Here is an 18,047-nt window from a genome sequence, read left to right as displayed (position 1 = left end):
AGTCATAGTTAAAGGTAGTCTTTTGTATGTGTATGACTAGTCATGGTTAGAGGTGGCCTTTTGTATGTGTATGACTAGTCATAGTTAGAGGTAGTCTTTTGTATGTGTATGACTAGTCATGGTTAGAGGTGGCCTTTTGTATGTGTATGGGTAGTCATAGTTAGAGGTAGTCTTTTAAATGTTAAGACTAGTCATTGTTAGAGGTAGTCTTTTGTATGTGTATGACTAGTCATGGTTAGAGGTAGTCTTGGATAAGTGTGAAAGTGACTCTGACGAAATGTTATGTATTTTTCAGGCAACCTTGTGCCACACAAAGTAGTTTGAAAGATATGAACTGGTAATTAAAGCTTTGTGGTTGTATTGGCTTAAATTGCTTGTGTTTATGCGTTTAATATAAGTTTGAATTAAACAGCTTTTTCCAAACAAGAATAAATGATTTTGGCAAATGGAAACGTATCTATACTTATCATCAGATAAATCTTCTCCAGCAATTTTACAATATTCTGATTTCATAACTTCTCAAAACATTTAAAATTGAAACGACCAATTCGCCCTAATTTGAGAGTTACAACCGGAGTGACGTGTGGTGCTTCGCAAACATTTGTAATTTTTAACCTTGAAGTTTTGCCTCTTTTCAATCCCTTGAAATCATCGGGATACCTCGCTATCTGGGCCAGCTTTCCTTCATATAATCAGGCCTTAAGACTTCTTGCGTGTAAATCTGTACAAACTCGTATTTCGTGTTCGTGCTTGACAAGCAAATTCTTGTTTCCCCCAAATATTTCCGCTTGTTTTTATAACTTTATAGAAACTCGGAAAATGTTTTGTATTAATAATTTTTGCAGCTGCGTATGTTTGAAACCAAGTATATGTAGAAAAGGCTGTTTTTGTACGCAAAGTATTAAAGACCAATTTCTTTTCTTGTGACAAGGGATCCAAGTCAGTGGCAACCGTTAATTAACGACCGATGTTTCCTCCCATGGTTGGTGAAAATTCCTTCCGAAGAAGATCAGATGCGTGCCAGACAAGTATTCTATGCTTTACATTGTTTGTTAAAATATGAAAAAAAGATCAGTTATGCGTCTCTATCAAATCATACATATTAAGCCACGACTTCGTCCCCAACTTATCGCGATCGATAAGCCAACTTATGGTGACTTCGTGATTTAAAAGGGGATAATTGTCGTGCAAAGTGATCCGTGTAGCGATGTTTGAAGTATCCTTTTTTCAACTTTTTTCGAGCAATATTCTCTATGTGGTCGTCTTTTATTATTGAAGATTGTTATGTTTTCTAGATCAATGCTCAACAGATCAACAAACTCGAAGAATTGTGGAAGGTTAACTTTTTTGACACAAGAATACTTGCATAGTTTTATAAAGAAGTGGAAGTTTTTACACTCCACTTCCAATACACATGATTTAGCTGGTGCATCGATGCGCTATCGTTTTTTGATAAATTAATGCGCATTCAAAATATCACAAAATTTTCCCGCTCTCCTAGACTTAGTGCTTATTATATTGAAAATAAGGATATGTCTCTCTACAGCCTCTTGCTAAGAACATGGCAATAAAGCGCATCATTTGGCCAAAACTAATGTTTTATTGCGTGTTTCCTGACTTTCTTATAAGATTTAACTTTTTGAATATAGAACAATCCCGATGCGTTGTTGGAGGATTTAGAAAAGCCTGGGGTTGACGATGAACCACAACCAGTAATGTTGCGGTAAGATAGAATACGTTAAACCATTGATTTTCTGTAAATAAGTTCATGCTATGGAAGTATTTTTAAGGGTAAACCATAGATTTTAAAAATACGTAAATTTTAAACGTTTTTTTGAAAAATTCTTTTGTTTAAATATTTGAAAGGAAAATTTTTGAACGAATCAGCGGTCATATTTTATCATTTTTGTGAAATAAAAGATTTTATACAATAATAATACGAATTTTAGCTATTTCATTGGTCGAGAGCTACGATCTATAAAGCGACTTACGCACTGACGTCTGAGAAATAACAAAGTTATATAACAAATAACAGAGTTTTGAATTACAAACAAACGGTGAAATTATTTGAATATTGACCTGAATTTATCCTTGAATGGACGAATGAAAACATTAAGAAGACCTAGCTGCAGCAGTTGACGTATTTGAGCAAAAAGAAAAGAAACAAAAAACGGTTTTTGAACGTTGATTGTACTTTGTCTCCATCAAAATTTACCAGCCATTGCTTGTTTATTCTTTTAGCCAATCAAACTCTAGCACGTAACTTAAGCCAGCCAATGGCATTTCTTCAAACCTATAGATCATGAGTTTTCAATTTTCCAAGTGTTGGGGACAAAGAAAACAAACTTATACACTCAAAACTCTCTCGGCGGCTCGTGGCACTTTTTTAATTCTTATCACAAATGACGTCATACCCTTGTATCTATTTAACAAATAGATAACATTTAACCGTTGTCTATACAGTTGTTTTATATAATAAAATCAAAAAAATTCTCAACTTAAACTGTCACACAGTTTGTTTTCTTTGTCTAACAACACTTGGAACATTGAAAAGTCTTGATTTTGCAATTATCACGCTTACGTGATCTATAGTATTGAAGAAATGCTATTGGCTAGCTTAATCACGTGATAAAATGTGAAATTTTGTTATCGAAGACGAAGTACAAATTAATGTTTGAAAACTCGGTTTTTTATTTTCTTTTTGCTCAAATACGTTAACTGCCTCAACTAGGTCTTTGTGAATATCTTTATTTTCCCATTCACTGAGGTATTGCGATAAACTTTCAAATACATCCGCCATTTGTTTGTTTTTATAAACATGAAATTTTCTGTGACGTCAATTCCGTGCGTATGTCCTCTTATAGATCATAGCTCTCGACGAATGAAATTGCTCAAATTATTCTGGTTATTATATAAAATTGTATAGACAACAGTTAAATGTTAGCTATTTGTTAAGTATATAGCTAATTAAGATCGGTTTTGAAGGAGTGGATTTATTACAATTCATTGTTAAAGAATGAGTTTTTACTGTGAAATGTTAAATTTTAAGTTATTTTATACAGGTACGAGGATGCTTATCAATATCAGAACATTTTTGGGCCGCTGGTCAAACTTGAAGCTGATTATGACAAAAGACTAAAGGAATCTCAGGTACACCTTATGCTTGTCAGGTACACTCTATGCTTGTCAGGTTTTCAGAAATACCCTATGGTTTTCAGAAATACCCTATGCTTGTCAGAAACACCCTATGCTTTACAGGTTTTCTCTATGCTTGTCAGGCACACTCAATGTTTGCCAGGTACACCATCTGTTCGCCAATATTGAGCAAGTTTGTTTTTAGAAATTTGATGTGTCTTATTCCCCACGTACATAGCCACATTCGATAGGTACCTACATAGCCGCATTTATTGAATTCAAAATCTTTTGTATAGACTCAAGACAACATCGTTATTCGCTGGGACATCGGTTTGAACAAGAAACGTATAGCTTATTTCAGCTTTCCAAAAGCAAACGATGACATACGATTGATGGCGGGTGACGAGCTTCGTGTTCGTTACATTGGTGAACTGCACAAACCATGGCAAGGCGTTGGACATGTGATTAAAGTGCCTAATAGTATCCTTTGTATCAAAATTGGTGAGCGGTGCTCTAGGGGGAGGGATCAGTTGTGTGCTGGGGTAGTTGTCAGTGGTGTGTTGGTGGAGTGGGTGGTTTTTTGGGGTAGTGAGTGTTGTGTTGGGGGAGGGGGTGGTGTGCTATGTGAGTGATTGGTGTGGTGTGGAAGTGATTGCTGTGTTGGAGGAGAAACTGGTGTGCTGCGGAAGTGAGTGCTGTGTTGGAGGAAAAACTGGTGTGCTGCGGAAGTGAGTGCTGTGTTGGAGGAGAAACTGGTGTGCTGTGGGAATAAGTGGTGTGCTTAGAGGAGAAACTGGTGTGCTGTGGGAATGAGTGGTGTGCTTGGAGGAGAAACTGGTGTGCTGTGGGAATGAGTGGTGTGCTTGGAGATTGCTCCTCACATAGAACTCTTAAACAATGCTTACATAAAGAGACTTTGGTATGTGTTCCGTATGTATAACGTGAAACCTAGTGTTTTCCAGCAGCTTAGTTGTAATTTAAAAACTGGTAGCTGACAAAAGTTTGTTCAGTAAATTTAGTGGTTAACCAGCTCGCAAATTTGTTTATGCTATGTAAATTTTTCACCATTCATTTTCCATCATTCATTTTCTTAGAAATCGATTGTTTTTTCCATTGATTGAACACCAAAATATTTACATAGCATAATCAACTTGAAAGTTGGCTACGTCACGGGGTTTTATATTTGGTACCACATTTGTTGTATTTTCTCGAACTTTTTGAGTTGAACTTTTATGCGTATGTATGAGAAATAAAACTGACACAGCCATGGATCCCTTGCATCTTTGTCCTTGTTCCACTCCTTAATTTTATTGTCAGATTATGGTGATGAAGTTGGCATCGAATTGCGCAGTAATCTCGGCGCTCCTATTGAATGCACACATAACTTCTGCGTTGATTTTGTTTGGAAATCCACTTCGTTTGATCGGTGAGTATGGTGTTACATGTGATTGATTTTTTATTACATTAATACAAAACTTAACGTGCCTTTATCACCCTCAGGAAAATAATCTGTTTAGATAGAGTTGACGAGTTTAAGAACATTTGCAATATATTTTATTGCTTTTTTTCGCGTTTAACCGTGAGGTGCTGTGACTGGGTCTGGTTCACCGGATGTGACTTACATTGGAGAACTCGTTGCCTTTTAACACTATAGAATTAGAGTATTATTCAATAACTAATAATATAAATGAAAAAAATTCTCAATTTTTAATGATTTTAAGCAGTGCAATTTGTCGTAAATGCCAGTACATAAAAAAATTAAATACAGTGCAATTTACTTTTGAAAACTGTGCTCCTGATTGGTTAGTTACACGAAGAAGTGATCTAAGAGCCAATACTACAACATTTCGAAGGCGGGAAGTTAAATTATTGCAATGTATACAAAGCAATTACAATGGCTGGTGGAAGTTTTAAGGCCCTTTCACACCATCCAATTTTGTCGGATCAAAAAAACGGATCGAGCGAACACATATAAAGTGAGCTTACGACAGTCGCATCCGTCAGTCTGAAAAATCGGATGGAAATAGAACTTGCTCTATTTTCATCCGACAAGATCAAAGGAAGCCGACTAGTCCCGGACCTCTCACTCTCATTTCCAAATTTCATTTGGCGCAAAACATTTGATGTGAAAGACTTAAAAACAAGAACAAAAATACGCTAAATATGTATATGTAATAGCATGGTTTCGAGTGCAATTTGGAAAAATCATGCACGAGTGAGTTTTTCAAATACTATCAAAATTCGCAGCAATGTACGTCACGTAGGATGAACTAGATCCAGTCACAGCACCTCACGGTCAAACACGAAAAAAGCCAACTTTGAGACCCAAAACGTCAAGGAAGATCAAATTTTCGTGTTATAAAATCTGTTGCAACTTTTCTTGAAATCGTCAACTCTATCTAAATAGATTATTTCTCTGAGGGAGATATAGACACTTTAATATTTCATTCAAATGACATCAACGAACGTCGTCACATTTAACGATACTTGGTTTCATGTTTTTAAGTGTCGAGTCTGAAAATAACTACAGCTAGAGAGGTTAAGACGTCAGTCGACATGAACACAAACATCTAAGAACTGCTCTTATTTGGAGCGTCAGCATCTTCAAATCTAAAATCTGTATTTTGAAATGAGTTGCTGTTGATTTATCCTATTGCTTTAGCATGCAAGCTGCGATGAAAACGTTTGCAGTCGATGAGACGTCGGTCAGCGGTTATATTTATCACAAATTACTTGGTCACGACATGGAGGAACAAATAGTGAAGTGCACGCTCCCGAAAAGATTCTCGGCGCCGGGACTTCCCGAGCTCAATCATTCTCAAGTTTATGCTGTCAAAACCGTACTACAGCGGCCGCTAAGTCTAATTCAGGTTGGTAACGTGAAAAGGTGATAGTTGAAAAAAGATGATATTTAAGGTGTCATTGGTATGTTTCTGTACTTTTAGGGACCACCGGGTACTGGAAAGACCGTAACATCTGCATCTGTTGTTTACCATCTTGTGAGACAAAATATGGGGTAAGACATTTCAGGACTGTCGACTTCCGACTTGATTTGCCGAAAAAAACTTTCAGTTTTGTCAAATTTCTTTGATAATTTTGTTTTGTTACGTAGGCAGGTGTTGGTTTGCGCACCAAGTAATATTGCTGTGGATCAGTTGACCGAGAAGATTCATAAAACTGGGTTAAAGGTAAATGACTATTCACAGTGGCGCCCAGTAAAAACTTAAAAAAACGCGATACAAAACAGGAGACTGTTCTAGAATTTTTCACATACAAAGGCAGTCGACAAGTACCGCTTAGGCCTTGTCTGGTAACCGTTCACACGAACCGACTTGTCGCATCCTAAAAAACACATCGTGTAAACATATGTTAAGTGAGCCTCCGACAGACTGATCTGTTAGTCTGAAAAATCTGATGGATATAAAAGTTGCTCTGTTTTCATCAAGATCGAAGAAAACCGACTACGTAGCTCTAGATTTCTCACTCTCCTTACTTTCCAAATTTTATTTTGGCGCAAAAAAATTAGATTTGAAAAAGACTTGGAAATAAGCACAAAAATACGCAAAATATGTTGATAAATGTACTGGATCACATAAGTGTCTGTTCCCACGGCTGTGAATATCTAAAGAATATAGACATCCATAAATTATCGTCTGAACACACAACCAATTGTTTTTACCGAAACAATCGGATCGGACAAAAATGAACTAGTTGTTAAATAATAGCTACTATTAATTTTTATTGTTATTTTTGGGCACTTTGTTCCAATGTTACTCTGTTAAACTGTTTCATGTTAGTGAGTTGCTGGTTCTTTTTCACTGCCTGTGTAGTAACGTACTGCTTCGGGCGAAAAAGGAATGATTTTACTTAAGCCCTCATACCACGAGCTCAATTTTTTGCGAGAAATGAAATATATCAATACGAAATACAATGATAGTTGTACATGAATAATCCTATTAAATTTACTTCTTTATTCGCTTTTGCAGTTACTAGAACGAGTTGTAACTCACTGGTGAAGCGAACTTTTTCCTCTCAAAATTTATTTTGCTGCGAAATTTCCTATTTTGGAATCAATCTTAAACTAATAGCTTTTTTCAACGTGTAGCAATGTTTTGCGAGTTGCTATTTGTTTCAATGCCCAGGCCAAACGATTGACTGATCCTGCTTCAAATGTTTCATTTGTCTTTCTTTTAGGTTGTACGTCTTTGCGCCAAAAGCCGGGAGGCCATTGATTCCCCCGTTGCGTTCCTTGCATTGCATAACCAGGTTCGCAACATGGAAAGCGTGCCGGAATTACAGAAACTTCAGCAACTGAAAGATGAACAAGGAGAACTTTCGTCTTCAGATGAAAAGCGTTACAAAACGTTGAAGAGAAATTGCGAGCGAGAGTTACTTCAAGTAAGATGTGTAAATATTTCACTCCACCCGTTGTCTTTCTTAGACGGAGTTTATCGTGTGGGTTTTGCCGATAGAATTTCACAATTGGTTTATAAAAATTTATTGAATCGTGAAGTGATCTAATTTAGGACAACAGACGAGAAAATATTGCAGTTGCACTTCGTAATTAAGGCACAGTGAATTATGTGCATCATGTGCATTATGTTCCAAATTTAACAACAGCATGGCGGCTAACGTGAAAGTACAATTTTGTATATTTGAGCAAAAACAGTCAGCATTAAATAATGAATACAAAACGGAAATGATCTTCATTCATTTTGTTTCCACCGCGGTCACACGTTCGAAGAAATCTTTGAAGTTGTAATTTCGTTATACATCGTGGCTATAATTCAGTCAGTCACTTTTTTGACAAGAATCCGCGATGTATCTCTCGCGATGACTAGGCTTAATTTAACAGGAGCGTGATCTCTGTTGAACTACTAAACAGTGATGTTTCTCAAATGTCTTATTAAGATAATATGAAGACTTTAAAAGCCTCATGATTGAATACTTAATCATACAAGGTGTCCCAAGAAAACGGAACCTGCATAAATTAATTATGTATTTGCTGAAACTATTACGCACTATAATGTAACTAGCATTAAAAACAAGTTTAGACTTATCTACATTTTTTTGCGCAAAAGCTTTGTTAATCAAAGTGACAGTAACTGAGTAATTACCTCCACAAAAACCTAATCATGGTTTCCCTATATTGCAATGAACATGGTTAAAACTAGCGTGTAATTAAATTAACCAGGCGAAACAAACAGCTATTTGCAGACTAAATTCGTATCTAGATTTTATTTTAATGCATACTTAATTATTTGTGCGAGTTCCTTTTTTGGGGGGGAGGGGGGGAGTCACCCTGTAATTGTAATTTGTGCTGTTGTTACTTCATAGTTTTAAATACAATTTAAAGACAATGAAAAATTTAGTTTCGGACCTAGGAAGAGGTGACCACGTCTTAAGAAGTGAAAGTTTAAAAAATGTTAACTCAAATACTATTTATATTAAGAAACTGTCGGGACAGTGACCCATGACTGCTTAACGCCGAGTGACAGCTTAATACGGTGCTGCTTCACGCAGGTTGGATTTATTTCTTTTGTCACATCTTTTTTCTTTTTTTGTTTTGCAGAATGCGGACGTTATCTGTACAACATGTGTTGGTGCTGGTGACCCTAGACTCTCAAAGTTCCGCTTTAGATCCGTTCTCATTGATGAGTCGACCCAGGCTACAGAACCTGAGTGTATGATTCCAGTCGTTGTTGGGTGTAAACAGGTAATTTAAACTTTGAAACCCTTCTATTTGAAAAAAAATAACTTGTTTTCAATGGAATTTTGTTTCTTTTCCCTCTCTCTAAAGGTACTCAAACAAACTAATTAAGTGTAAATTGACTTGATTCACAAAACCCGGACATGTCCAAAAAACAATACAAGCTTATCGTGACCAAGTCTTGTCTCTCTAATTTCATCACTCATTTACAATTGCTCCAATATTTCTGATCATTAGTGTAAGAAGTAGTACGTATACTACCGCTATGCAAGTATTTTTGTGTTTTCGTTGACTGGAAAAGACAATGATGTTGATTTTTTATACAAACGACTAATGGTTTTGCTGAATTTATATATGGTAATAAAATTACTTGTTTTCTGTAGCTCGTTCTCGTTGGTGATCATTGTCAATTGGGTCCTGTTGTGATGTGTAAAAAAGCGGCAAAGTAATTGAGTATTTAATTGTACTTCAGCGATTATTCTGTGTATGCATGGCAAGTTCTTATCTCACCCTAAAGATTCATTTCTCATGCTCTTTTGATTTTTCAAAGGGTACTCTATTAAATTCTAGTCACAATTGCTTTTGTTTAATTTGTTGGTGTATTTGTATTTTGTAAGGAAGTTGGCCCCTCTACTGCACACCTTCTAGCCAAGGCTCTCCTAAGTCCTCCTAAATCCATTACTGTACCATAATATAAATTATTCAACCAACCCTTTAAATCCCCAACCATTCATCTTTCGCACATTATTAATGTTTTCTTTCCACCATCTTACCTGCAGTGCAGGCTTATCGCAATCGTTATTCGAGCGTCTTGTTGTTCTTGGTATACGACCTATCCGTCTTCAAGTACAGTACCGTATGCATCCTGCGTTGAGCGAGTTTCCATCCAATCTTTTTTACGACGGGACACTACAGAATGGTGTTACAGTTGGTAAGATTTACAGCCTCAAACAGCTGTTTTTATAAATTTCGAAACGTTAGTTGTACAGATGGCGGAAGTGCAATTTTTATGGTGGGCAAGCATTAAATGCAAATGCCCGTGCACCTAAAAACTCAACTCTACAACCTGCTAATGAATTAAGATGTTTCTTCAATGACACGGTTTTAGTTTACGATTACGAGGATTTTGAAGGCAAAAGTATCAATAAAAATTGTTCCCTCTGTTTATCATGAGGATTCTTCACCCTACCGCTCCCCAGCCCCCGCCCCCTCCCCCCTTTGTCTCGTATCCTCTCTACGTCGGTCATGGAAAACATAATTTTCAAATTGAAAATGTTCGATCACCTATTTCAGCTTTGAGTAATTATTTGTTGTTTAGCGGAGCGAATGCAACCAGGAATGGACTTTCCTTGGCCTGTCCCTGAGAAACCAATGTTCTTTTATGCTACGACTGGGCAAGAAGAAATAGGATCATCGGGAACATCATTCCTTAACAGGTAATACTTATTTGATCTTCTATATGTCTGTTTGTTTATACTTCGTGTGGTATATAGACTGCACTATTTTAAAGCCCCGGGCCTTGCTTAAAATCAGCCGTCCTGAACCTAGGTTTCGTTGCACGCTTGTTGTTTATTGTTTTACACAAGATGTTATTTGATATGAAACTCGAGTCTTTATAAACTGAAATTGATTGTCTTAATCAGGAGTGATCTGTTGATTTAAAAAAGGCGTTAAATAGGTAGAACGTTGCGACCTCTCCATCTACATTATTGGTTTCACGCTGGATTATTATAGTCAAGGACTAGTAGAATCAATATGTCCGGGTAGTACTACCAAATTGTGGGGTCAGGAAAGGGTTACAACATTTTTGAAGGATGATGGTGGCTAACTCATTTGACAATCGACCATAGAATACCACACTGGGTACAACTAATGGGTGCAACTCTACAACAGAAGTCCCAAATGAGTCCAAATCAAACTTAATGATACCCTAACTAAAAGTTTTTTTTGTTTGTTCACACTTTTCCTTTAAACTGCTACTTTCAAGGTTATCATTACAATAAGCATGTTATGCAACAAGTTCCTCCTTATCGTCACCATTGTCTTTATTATCTTATTCATTCTCACCTATGGTACACTAAATGCGTTGCAACAGTTATCAGTGTGATCTAATGATGAAACTTGATTTCTTATGTAGTCCAGTCCAATGTCCTCATCATGTGTGACTTAATGTTGATCAGACACGAGTTCTTACACTACAATTTAGTAACGATCTAAATAATGGCGCGACTTACCTGTTTATAAACACCACTCCGTTAGATTTTAAACCATGGCGACGAATGTCTAAATTTTCCTGCTATAATTTTGCAGAACGGAAGCTGCAGCCGTTGAAAAGATTGCCACGCGATTCCTGCGTGCAGGTGTTAAACCTGGTCAAATAGGGGTGATAACACCGTATGAGGGACAACGGGCCTACATCGTGCAGTATATGCAGTACAGTGGATCGATGCACGTGAATCTGTACCAGGTAATTGTCGAGTGAGTGTGATTATGGTTGGAACATTACTTATTTTAATTTCATCTTCAGGATATTGAGGTAGCGAGTGTGGATGCATTCCAAGGCCGAGAGAAAGATTACATTATACTTTCTTGTGTCAGGTCCAACGAGCATCAGGTAATCCATATTTGGTTATAATATGTGGTGTTTTTAGCCATTCTTCCTTCCATGGTTTTATGTGTCTATCCTTATACTCTTCATATCACTCATAACACATTTTTTTTAGGGTATTGGGTTTCTGCAAGATCCCCGTCGTCTCAACGTAGCATTGACACGTGCGAAGTGAGTGTATTTTATAAATCTTTTTGTGATCGTGCTTTCGAAACGTGCATCCGTTTGTGTTATGATCGCACGACGATACTTACACGGTGCAATTGCCTTATCCATTTGACAGATGTATTTTACTTTGTTATGATTCACTGTTGTGTAGCAATGAGGAAACAACCAAGGCAAATTAGACTTACTTGTTGTTGAATCATCATCTTTTGCTTTCAAATCAATTTTTATATTTAGTCAACTGCCTACCATATCTCTTCCCCTTCTGCTACAAATAATTATGTATGCATAAAAATTAAATCTACATAAGACAATTTAGTCTGCAATAGCTATTTGTTCCGCCTAGTTAATTTTTAGTTACACGCTAGTTTGTCCATGTTCGTTGCAAATTGTGAAAAATATGATTACGTTTTTGTGGCTGTTATTACTTAGTCACTGTCGACTTTAAGCCTGGTTCTCATTAAGTCGCTTAAGTCATCCGAGTCGTTTCGAGTTGTTTCCGTTGTTTTTCAAAACGACTGGAACGACTCAAGCTATGGAATTCTCATATATTCGTACTAGCGCTGCCGAGAGACTGCTTAATTAGTTTTTTCGCGAAACATCTAAGAATGGCAGATGCTGTTTATCAAAGACAAAGTCTTTTGGCTAGTTGTTTGCTTCTTAAAATCGTTTTTTCGCCATAAAAAGGTCGCTTGCATTTCTCAACGGTCGTTTCCGTCGTCCGGATAGAGCAAAGTTCTATCCAAGCGATCCTAGTCGTTTCAGTCGTGTGAGTCATTTGAGGTCATCCCGGTCGCCTTTGAAATGTTCTCATACAGTCGCACGGGTCGTCTGTGAAATTTTGGTACGACTGAAATGACTCGGACGACTTTATTAGAACCAGGCTTGACTTTACTAAGCTTTGGCGCATTAGACTTGAGATGAAAATCAATGTATGACAATACATAGTTAGTTCATATAGGTTTCGTTTTTTTTTGGCGGGAGGGACATCTTGTGTAAATGAACTAAAATCCAGTCCCCTAGATGTCGTACTACCGACTATTGAATTATAAGTATACTGGAATGATAACCCGGGGATTGAAGCCGTGTTTTGTAGGTAGTGCCAGTCCTTTCTAACCTTAGTTTTACAAAAAATACAACTTTTTATATCGCTGAAATTCACCCTTTTCTGTTTGTTTAATACCTTCAATATTTAGTTTTGACTATAGTAGAGGCATCAAATTTTTCACTCAAGTAACCACATCACATTGAACAAATGTCGTTTAGTTTCTGAAATATTATCTGACAAAAACTTGGAAAAAAAACCGCGCGAACATATTCGCTTTTTCTGAGTTATTAGAAGTTCTAGATATGCCTACCTGTTTCTACGGCCAAAATATTGTAGTTCTCGGTTAATTACACAAACTATTAATGTTTCCAAAAATTTGAATCATCGAATAAAGAGAATAATGCGTTTTTTAAGAAGCATTTTTCATGTCACGAAAACACAAACATTGTAAGTACATTTATAGCTCAGTGTATCATAATGAAAAGTAAAGATTTTCGCAAAAAAGACTATTTAAAAAGCTTTTTTCATGTCATGTATAAATACAAATAACATATTTCATGTAAACAATGTCCTATTTTTGTATGTTAAGTGTAAAAAACGCAATAAAAAGGAAAACAATATAAGCACATCTCACATCAAGAATAAGCTTGATGCGCTACATTTTAATATAAAACCAAAAATAAAATAAACACTGGGAAACTGAAAAATATATTTTTATTTAAAAGACCCAATGAACATTTTTTAAACGTAAAAAGACATCAATGATGCACGTAAAAGATGTATTTATAAAAAAGATGTGTATAATACTGAAAATATTCAAATAAAATGTTTTTATCTATTTTTTAGCATTTTCCGTCTTGTAGTAGTTTGTCGGATCACCCTCGATTCTTGTCGATTACGTTTTTCCACGTAGATATCTTGCTAAAAATTGTCGAAAAAACGACAAGAAATAAAATTTTGACGGAATTCTCGTTGCCAAAAGTAAAAACAAACATTGATCGCCAAGAAAATATGCATTGTTTTAGGGGGTAGTAGACAAGTTTTAGACGTATGTTGGCTTCATCCAATCACAGGGCATTCTTAATGGCGTTATCATTTCAGTATATTTATTATTCAATGCTACAGACACGTCAATGTGAGGCGAGGACGCAATCTTGAAAGGTGGCAAAAAGCAAAACTCAAAATAAGCTAAAAGAAGGTTTAAAAACTCAATCCTGTTAAACATTTTAAAAATTTAACCTAGACTATTCAATTTGCAACTGTGTTTCAACTCAGCAAAAGCTGATATTAGTTGTAAATATCGTCAGTTTTCCACCTTTTAAGATGGCGGCTTGCCTCACTCGTAGCTATAGAATTTTGGAGGAGTCAGATATCTAGTAGATTGGATTCTAGGTCATTGCTATGTATATGTTGAGCTCGCAAATCAGTATCGTGCAATACGCAAAGACTGCTTGTCATCTACATCCTTATGCATTCTGGCCTTTAAAATTTGTAAACTAGAACTGACATTTTTTTATTTTTCTTCTTCAGATATGGAACGTTGATTGTTGGAAATCCTAAAGTACTGTCACGGGTAAATACTTTAATAACATTGAAAATTACATCGAATGCTCATCAGGCTCATCATCTTGCAATGATGATCATTTATTGTCGTTGTTTTAGCAAGAACTTTGGAATCATTTGCTAAACTATTACAAGGAGAATAAAGTTTTGGTCGAAGGTAAAGAGTGTGTTATTAGATCATGAGCAAAACTTGATCCTGACTCAAAGTTCGGACCTGCAATTCCTCTTTCTAACATTCACCAGTACCTGTTATTTTACTACCATGGCATGTACTGTTCATGGTTGAAACAATCTCCTTTCTTTTTTCCTTCTCTAAATTACAAAATTACAAGTTGTTGTACTTTACATCTTTCTCTGTTACAATTAATTGTAAACAGCTTCTTGATTAGTTATTAAGAAATACAGTCGACGAACCAAGGAAGCAAAAAATTCTGAACAAATAATGATTATGACAAAATTCGTGAAGCAAGTACCTTACTTCGGTAATTCAACTTACAATTGCTTTGTTGCTGCATTTGCTTCGATTCATATAGGTCCATTAAACAACATGAAAGAAAGTATGATTCAGTTTAGTAAACCAAGAAAACTGGTGAACAAAACTAACCCGGTGAGTTCTCTTTCAGCCTAGGGGTGATTATAAGTATAGCCTAGGCATGTAAGTATAGCCTATGGGTGATTGTAAGTATAGCCTAGGGGTGATTGTAAGTATAGCCTAGGCATGTAAGTATAGCCTATGGGTGATTGTAAGTATAGCCTAGGGGTGATTGTAAGTATAGCCGAGGCATGTAAGTATAGCCTAGGCATGTAAGTATAGCCTAGGGATGATTATAAGTATAGCCTAGGGGTGATTGTAAGTATAGCCTAGGCATGTAAGTATAGCCTAGGCATGTAAGTATAGCCTAGGGATGATTATAAGTATAGCCTAGGGGTGATTGTAAGTATAGCCTAGGCATGTAGGTATAGCCTAGGCATGTAAGTATAGCCTAGGCATGTAAGTATAACCTAGGCATGTAAGTATAGCCTAGGCATGTAAGTATAACCTAGGCATGTAAGTATAGCCTAGGCATGTAAATATAACCTAGGCATGTAAGTATAGCCTAGGCATGTAAGTATAGCCTAGGGGTGATTGTAAGTATAGCCTAGGCATGTAAGTATAACCTAGGCAGGTAAGTATAGCCTAGGGGTGATTGTAAGTATAGCCTAGGCATGTAAGAATAGCCTAAGCATGTAAGTATAGCCTAGGGGTGATTGTAAGTATAGCCTAGGCATGTAAGTATAGCCTAGGCATGTAAGTATAACCTAGGCATGTAAGTATGAGCATGTAAGTATAGGGCATGTATAGAGGCATGTAAGTATAGCCTAGGCATGTAAGTATAACCTAGGCATGTAAGTATAGCCCAGGCATGTAAGTATAGCCAGGCATGTAAGTATAGCCTAGGCATGTAAGTATAACCTAGGCATGTAACTATAACCTAGGCATGTAAGTATAGCCTAGGCATGTATGTGTAGCTTACGCATGTAAGTATAGCCTAGGGGTGCTTGTAAGTTAAGCCTAGGCATGTGAGCATAGCCTAGGCATGTAAGTATAGCTTAGGCATGTAAGTATACCCTAGGCATGTAAGTACAGCCCAGGCATGTAAGTATAGCCTAGGCATGTAAGTATAACCTAGGCATGTAAGTATAACCTAGGCATGTAAGTATAGCCCAGGCATGTAAGTATAGCCCAGGCATGTAAGTATAGCCTAGGCATGTAACTATAACCTAGGCATGTAACTATAACCTAGGCATGTAAGTATAGCCTAGGCATGTAAGTATAGCCTAGGCATGTAAGTATAGCCTAGGGGTGATTGTAAGCATAGCCTAGGGGTGATTGTAAATATAGCCTAGGCATGTTTGATGTAAAAATAGGTGTGTTGAGTAGATTGTACACTAGGTACATTCTCTTCTATCCATTTAAATTATGCTAGATATTTTATACGTAATAATATATTTGATAATCACAGGGTGGCCGGTACATGAGCTCCACTATGTTTGATGCTCGCGAGGCTCTTATGCCCGGTCGGGTTATTGGCCACGGATTTCCCCCGCAAATGGATCCAACGGCAACCTATCAGGATGCGTATTACCGGACACATGATCGCATGGGTTATATTGGAGCTGAAAGGACAGTTGCTGCAGCTGTGGGTAACATTCCTATTCCAGTTGGGATGTTTATCCCCCCGATGCCCCCACAACCCCCTCATAACTATTACAATCAAGTAAGTCATTGTTTTACTACTCTGCATTGTCTGGTGTTTGGGATGTTCGCACCACTTCGCATTAGTAAAATATTTCTGCTGCTTAATGAATTTGTGTCAACCAATATGCCCTGCGCTGCACTGTGTATGTTTACGTCGTTAGGTTTTAAGCTTGCGTCGCACTGAATTCAATTACATCACTACGTCAATAAACATTATCAAAACTCGATTGATAATGTTTATTGACGATTATTATCGTTTGTCTTAGTTCTTAGTCGCATTGAGTACAATATCAAAATCCGCCATTTTCTTGACCCACAAAATGGCCGTTATGCTGTGATCATTGAACTACAATGCATCTGGATCGATCAGTCAGGGGAGTAAATAGAAGCCAGATTTTTTCATTCTTGCAGGTCGCGCCAGTGCTTTAATAAAATAATTTTCAAAAAATAGCATTTTTATATTTATTAAATTTGAATGTAAACGTTGCGATAATATTTCAAAATATCATCGAAAGTAAAGAATATGAGTCAAAATGATAGAATGTCGAAAAAAATCGGCCAAAAGTCATAGTATTGCTGAGAAATTTGAAAGCAAAGACAAAAATTAATAAAAATCCGCGCGAGTTTTAAAAGTTGCAGGCATACCTAAAAGTTCAAACCGCCTATTAATATTGTAGTTCCATGTTATATACACAAGCCTATAAAGTTTCGTAAAAATTGAGCAATTTACTAAAGATAAAAATGTTTTTTGGAGGCATTTTTTCATGACATGAAAATGCACAGACTGCGAATATACATATAGCTCAGTGTCGCAAAGAGAAGTGAAAGATCTTCGCAAAAACTGTTCCTAAAAAGCTATTTTATTGATATAAATGCATAAAAATCCAGAACATATTTCAATGATGCAAAGCTCCAGTCTTATTACGTATGTGTAAAACAAATAAAAAAGAAAATGAGAACTATGCATATCACGGCAGGCCGATAAGCTTGGCAGTTGATGTGAAAACAATCGTGAAATAAACAATAAAAATTGTGTCATCAAAAATATATCACTGGAGTATTATTAAAACCTAAAACGACAAGAATCATTCACGAAAAGGTTGTACAAAATGCTATGAATATTCAAATATGATTTATATGGCATTCATATTTATTCAGTTCCGTCTTGTAGACTTGTATTTGTTTGTCGATCGATCGTCGTCGATTCTTGCTTAATGTGTTTCTCCTCGAAAATATTTTCTGTGGCATAAACTAATTATGTTACATTTAATGTTAAAGCACAAAATGTGTAAAAATAAGTACATGTGGGTTGCTACACAACATACTACCGTATATATAACCCTTACTGAATCAGGGGTGCACACAACAGAAAAAGTAGAAGGCGTTCTAAATTATAGGACTTGGGTACACGTTTTAATGTCTATATTTCATGGAAAAAGACCGCAATCGTTGTGAAATTCACACCAATTCTCGAACGCTCCTGTATATATTTGATGTCACGCGACTTAGCTCACGTGCTTACATCGTAAGTTGATATAAATATGAATTCACATGTATTTAGAAGTATATAATTCATTGA

General features: G+C 36.4%; 1 protein-coding gene and 1 long non-coding RNA gene across 2 annotated transcripts in view; one reads left to right on the top strand and one right to left on the bottom strand.

Annotated features, from left to right (window-relative positions):
• Window positions 1–18,047, top strand: part of LOC124449482 (regulator of nonsense transcripts 1-like) — a 29,880-nt gene that overhangs the window by 7,014 nt on the left and 4,819 nt on the right. The window contains exons 4-25 of the mRNA XM_047000407.1: window positions 296–337; window positions 932–1,028; window positions 1,296–1,337; window positions 1,650–1,723; window positions 3,063–3,150; window positions 3,432–3,615; window positions 4,453–4,561; window positions 5,798–6,005; window positions 6,081–6,151; window positions 6,248–6,323; window positions 7,330–7,533; window positions 8,708–8,851; window positions 9,229–9,290; window positions 9,625–9,776; window positions 10,164–10,281; window positions 11,156–11,312; window positions 11,373–11,459; window positions 11,569–11,624; window positions 14,197–14,239; window positions 14,329–14,386; window positions 14,763–14,836; window positions 16,233–16,487. Coding sequence (XP_046856363.1) covers window positions 296–337; window positions 932–1,028; window positions 1,296–1,337; window positions 1,650–1,723; window positions 3,063–3,150; window positions 3,432–3,615; window positions 4,453–4,561; window positions 5,798–6,005; window positions 6,081–6,151; window positions 6,248–6,323; window positions 7,330–7,533; window positions 8,708–8,851; window positions 9,229–9,290; window positions 9,625–9,776; window positions 10,164–10,281; window positions 11,156–11,312; window positions 11,373–11,459; window positions 11,569–11,624; window positions 14,197–14,239; window positions 14,329–14,386; window positions 14,763–14,836; window positions 16,233–16,487 — 2,401 coding nt within the window. The remainder of the gene's footprint in view (window positions 1–295; window positions 338–931; window positions 1,029–1,295; window positions 1,338–1,649; window positions 1,724–3,062; window positions 3,151–3,431; window positions 3,616–4,452; window positions 4,562–5,797; window positions 6,006–6,080; window positions 6,152–6,247; window positions 6,324–7,329; window positions 7,534–8,707; window positions 8,852–9,228; window positions 9,291–9,624; window positions 9,777–10,163; window positions 10,282–11,155; window positions 11,313–11,372; window positions 11,460–11,568; window positions 11,625–14,196; window positions 14,240–14,328; window positions 14,387–14,762; window positions 14,837–16,232; window positions 16,488–18,047) is intronic.
• On the bottom strand, window positions 2,692–16,516 carry LOC124449510. The gene is made up of 3 exons (XR_006949427.1): window positions 16,505–16,516; window positions 8,800–8,804; window positions 2,692–2,762 (listed from the first exon to the last, which is right to left on the bottom strand). It is a non-coding gene; the product is annotated as an uncharacterized LOC124449510 (long non-coding RNA).

This window comes from Xenia sp. Carnegie-2017, unplaced genomic scaffold (genome assembly GCF_021976095.1).
Source record: "Xenia sp. Carnegie-2017 unplaced genomic scaffold, XeniaSp_v1 HiC_scaffold_13, whole genome shotgun sequence".
NCBI classification, from domain to species: domain Eukaryota; kingdom Metazoa; phylum Cnidaria; class Anthozoa; order Malacalcyonacea; family Xeniidae; genus Xenia; species Xenia sp. Carnegie-2017.
This window is presented reverse-complemented; position numbering and strand designations above follow the sequence as displayed.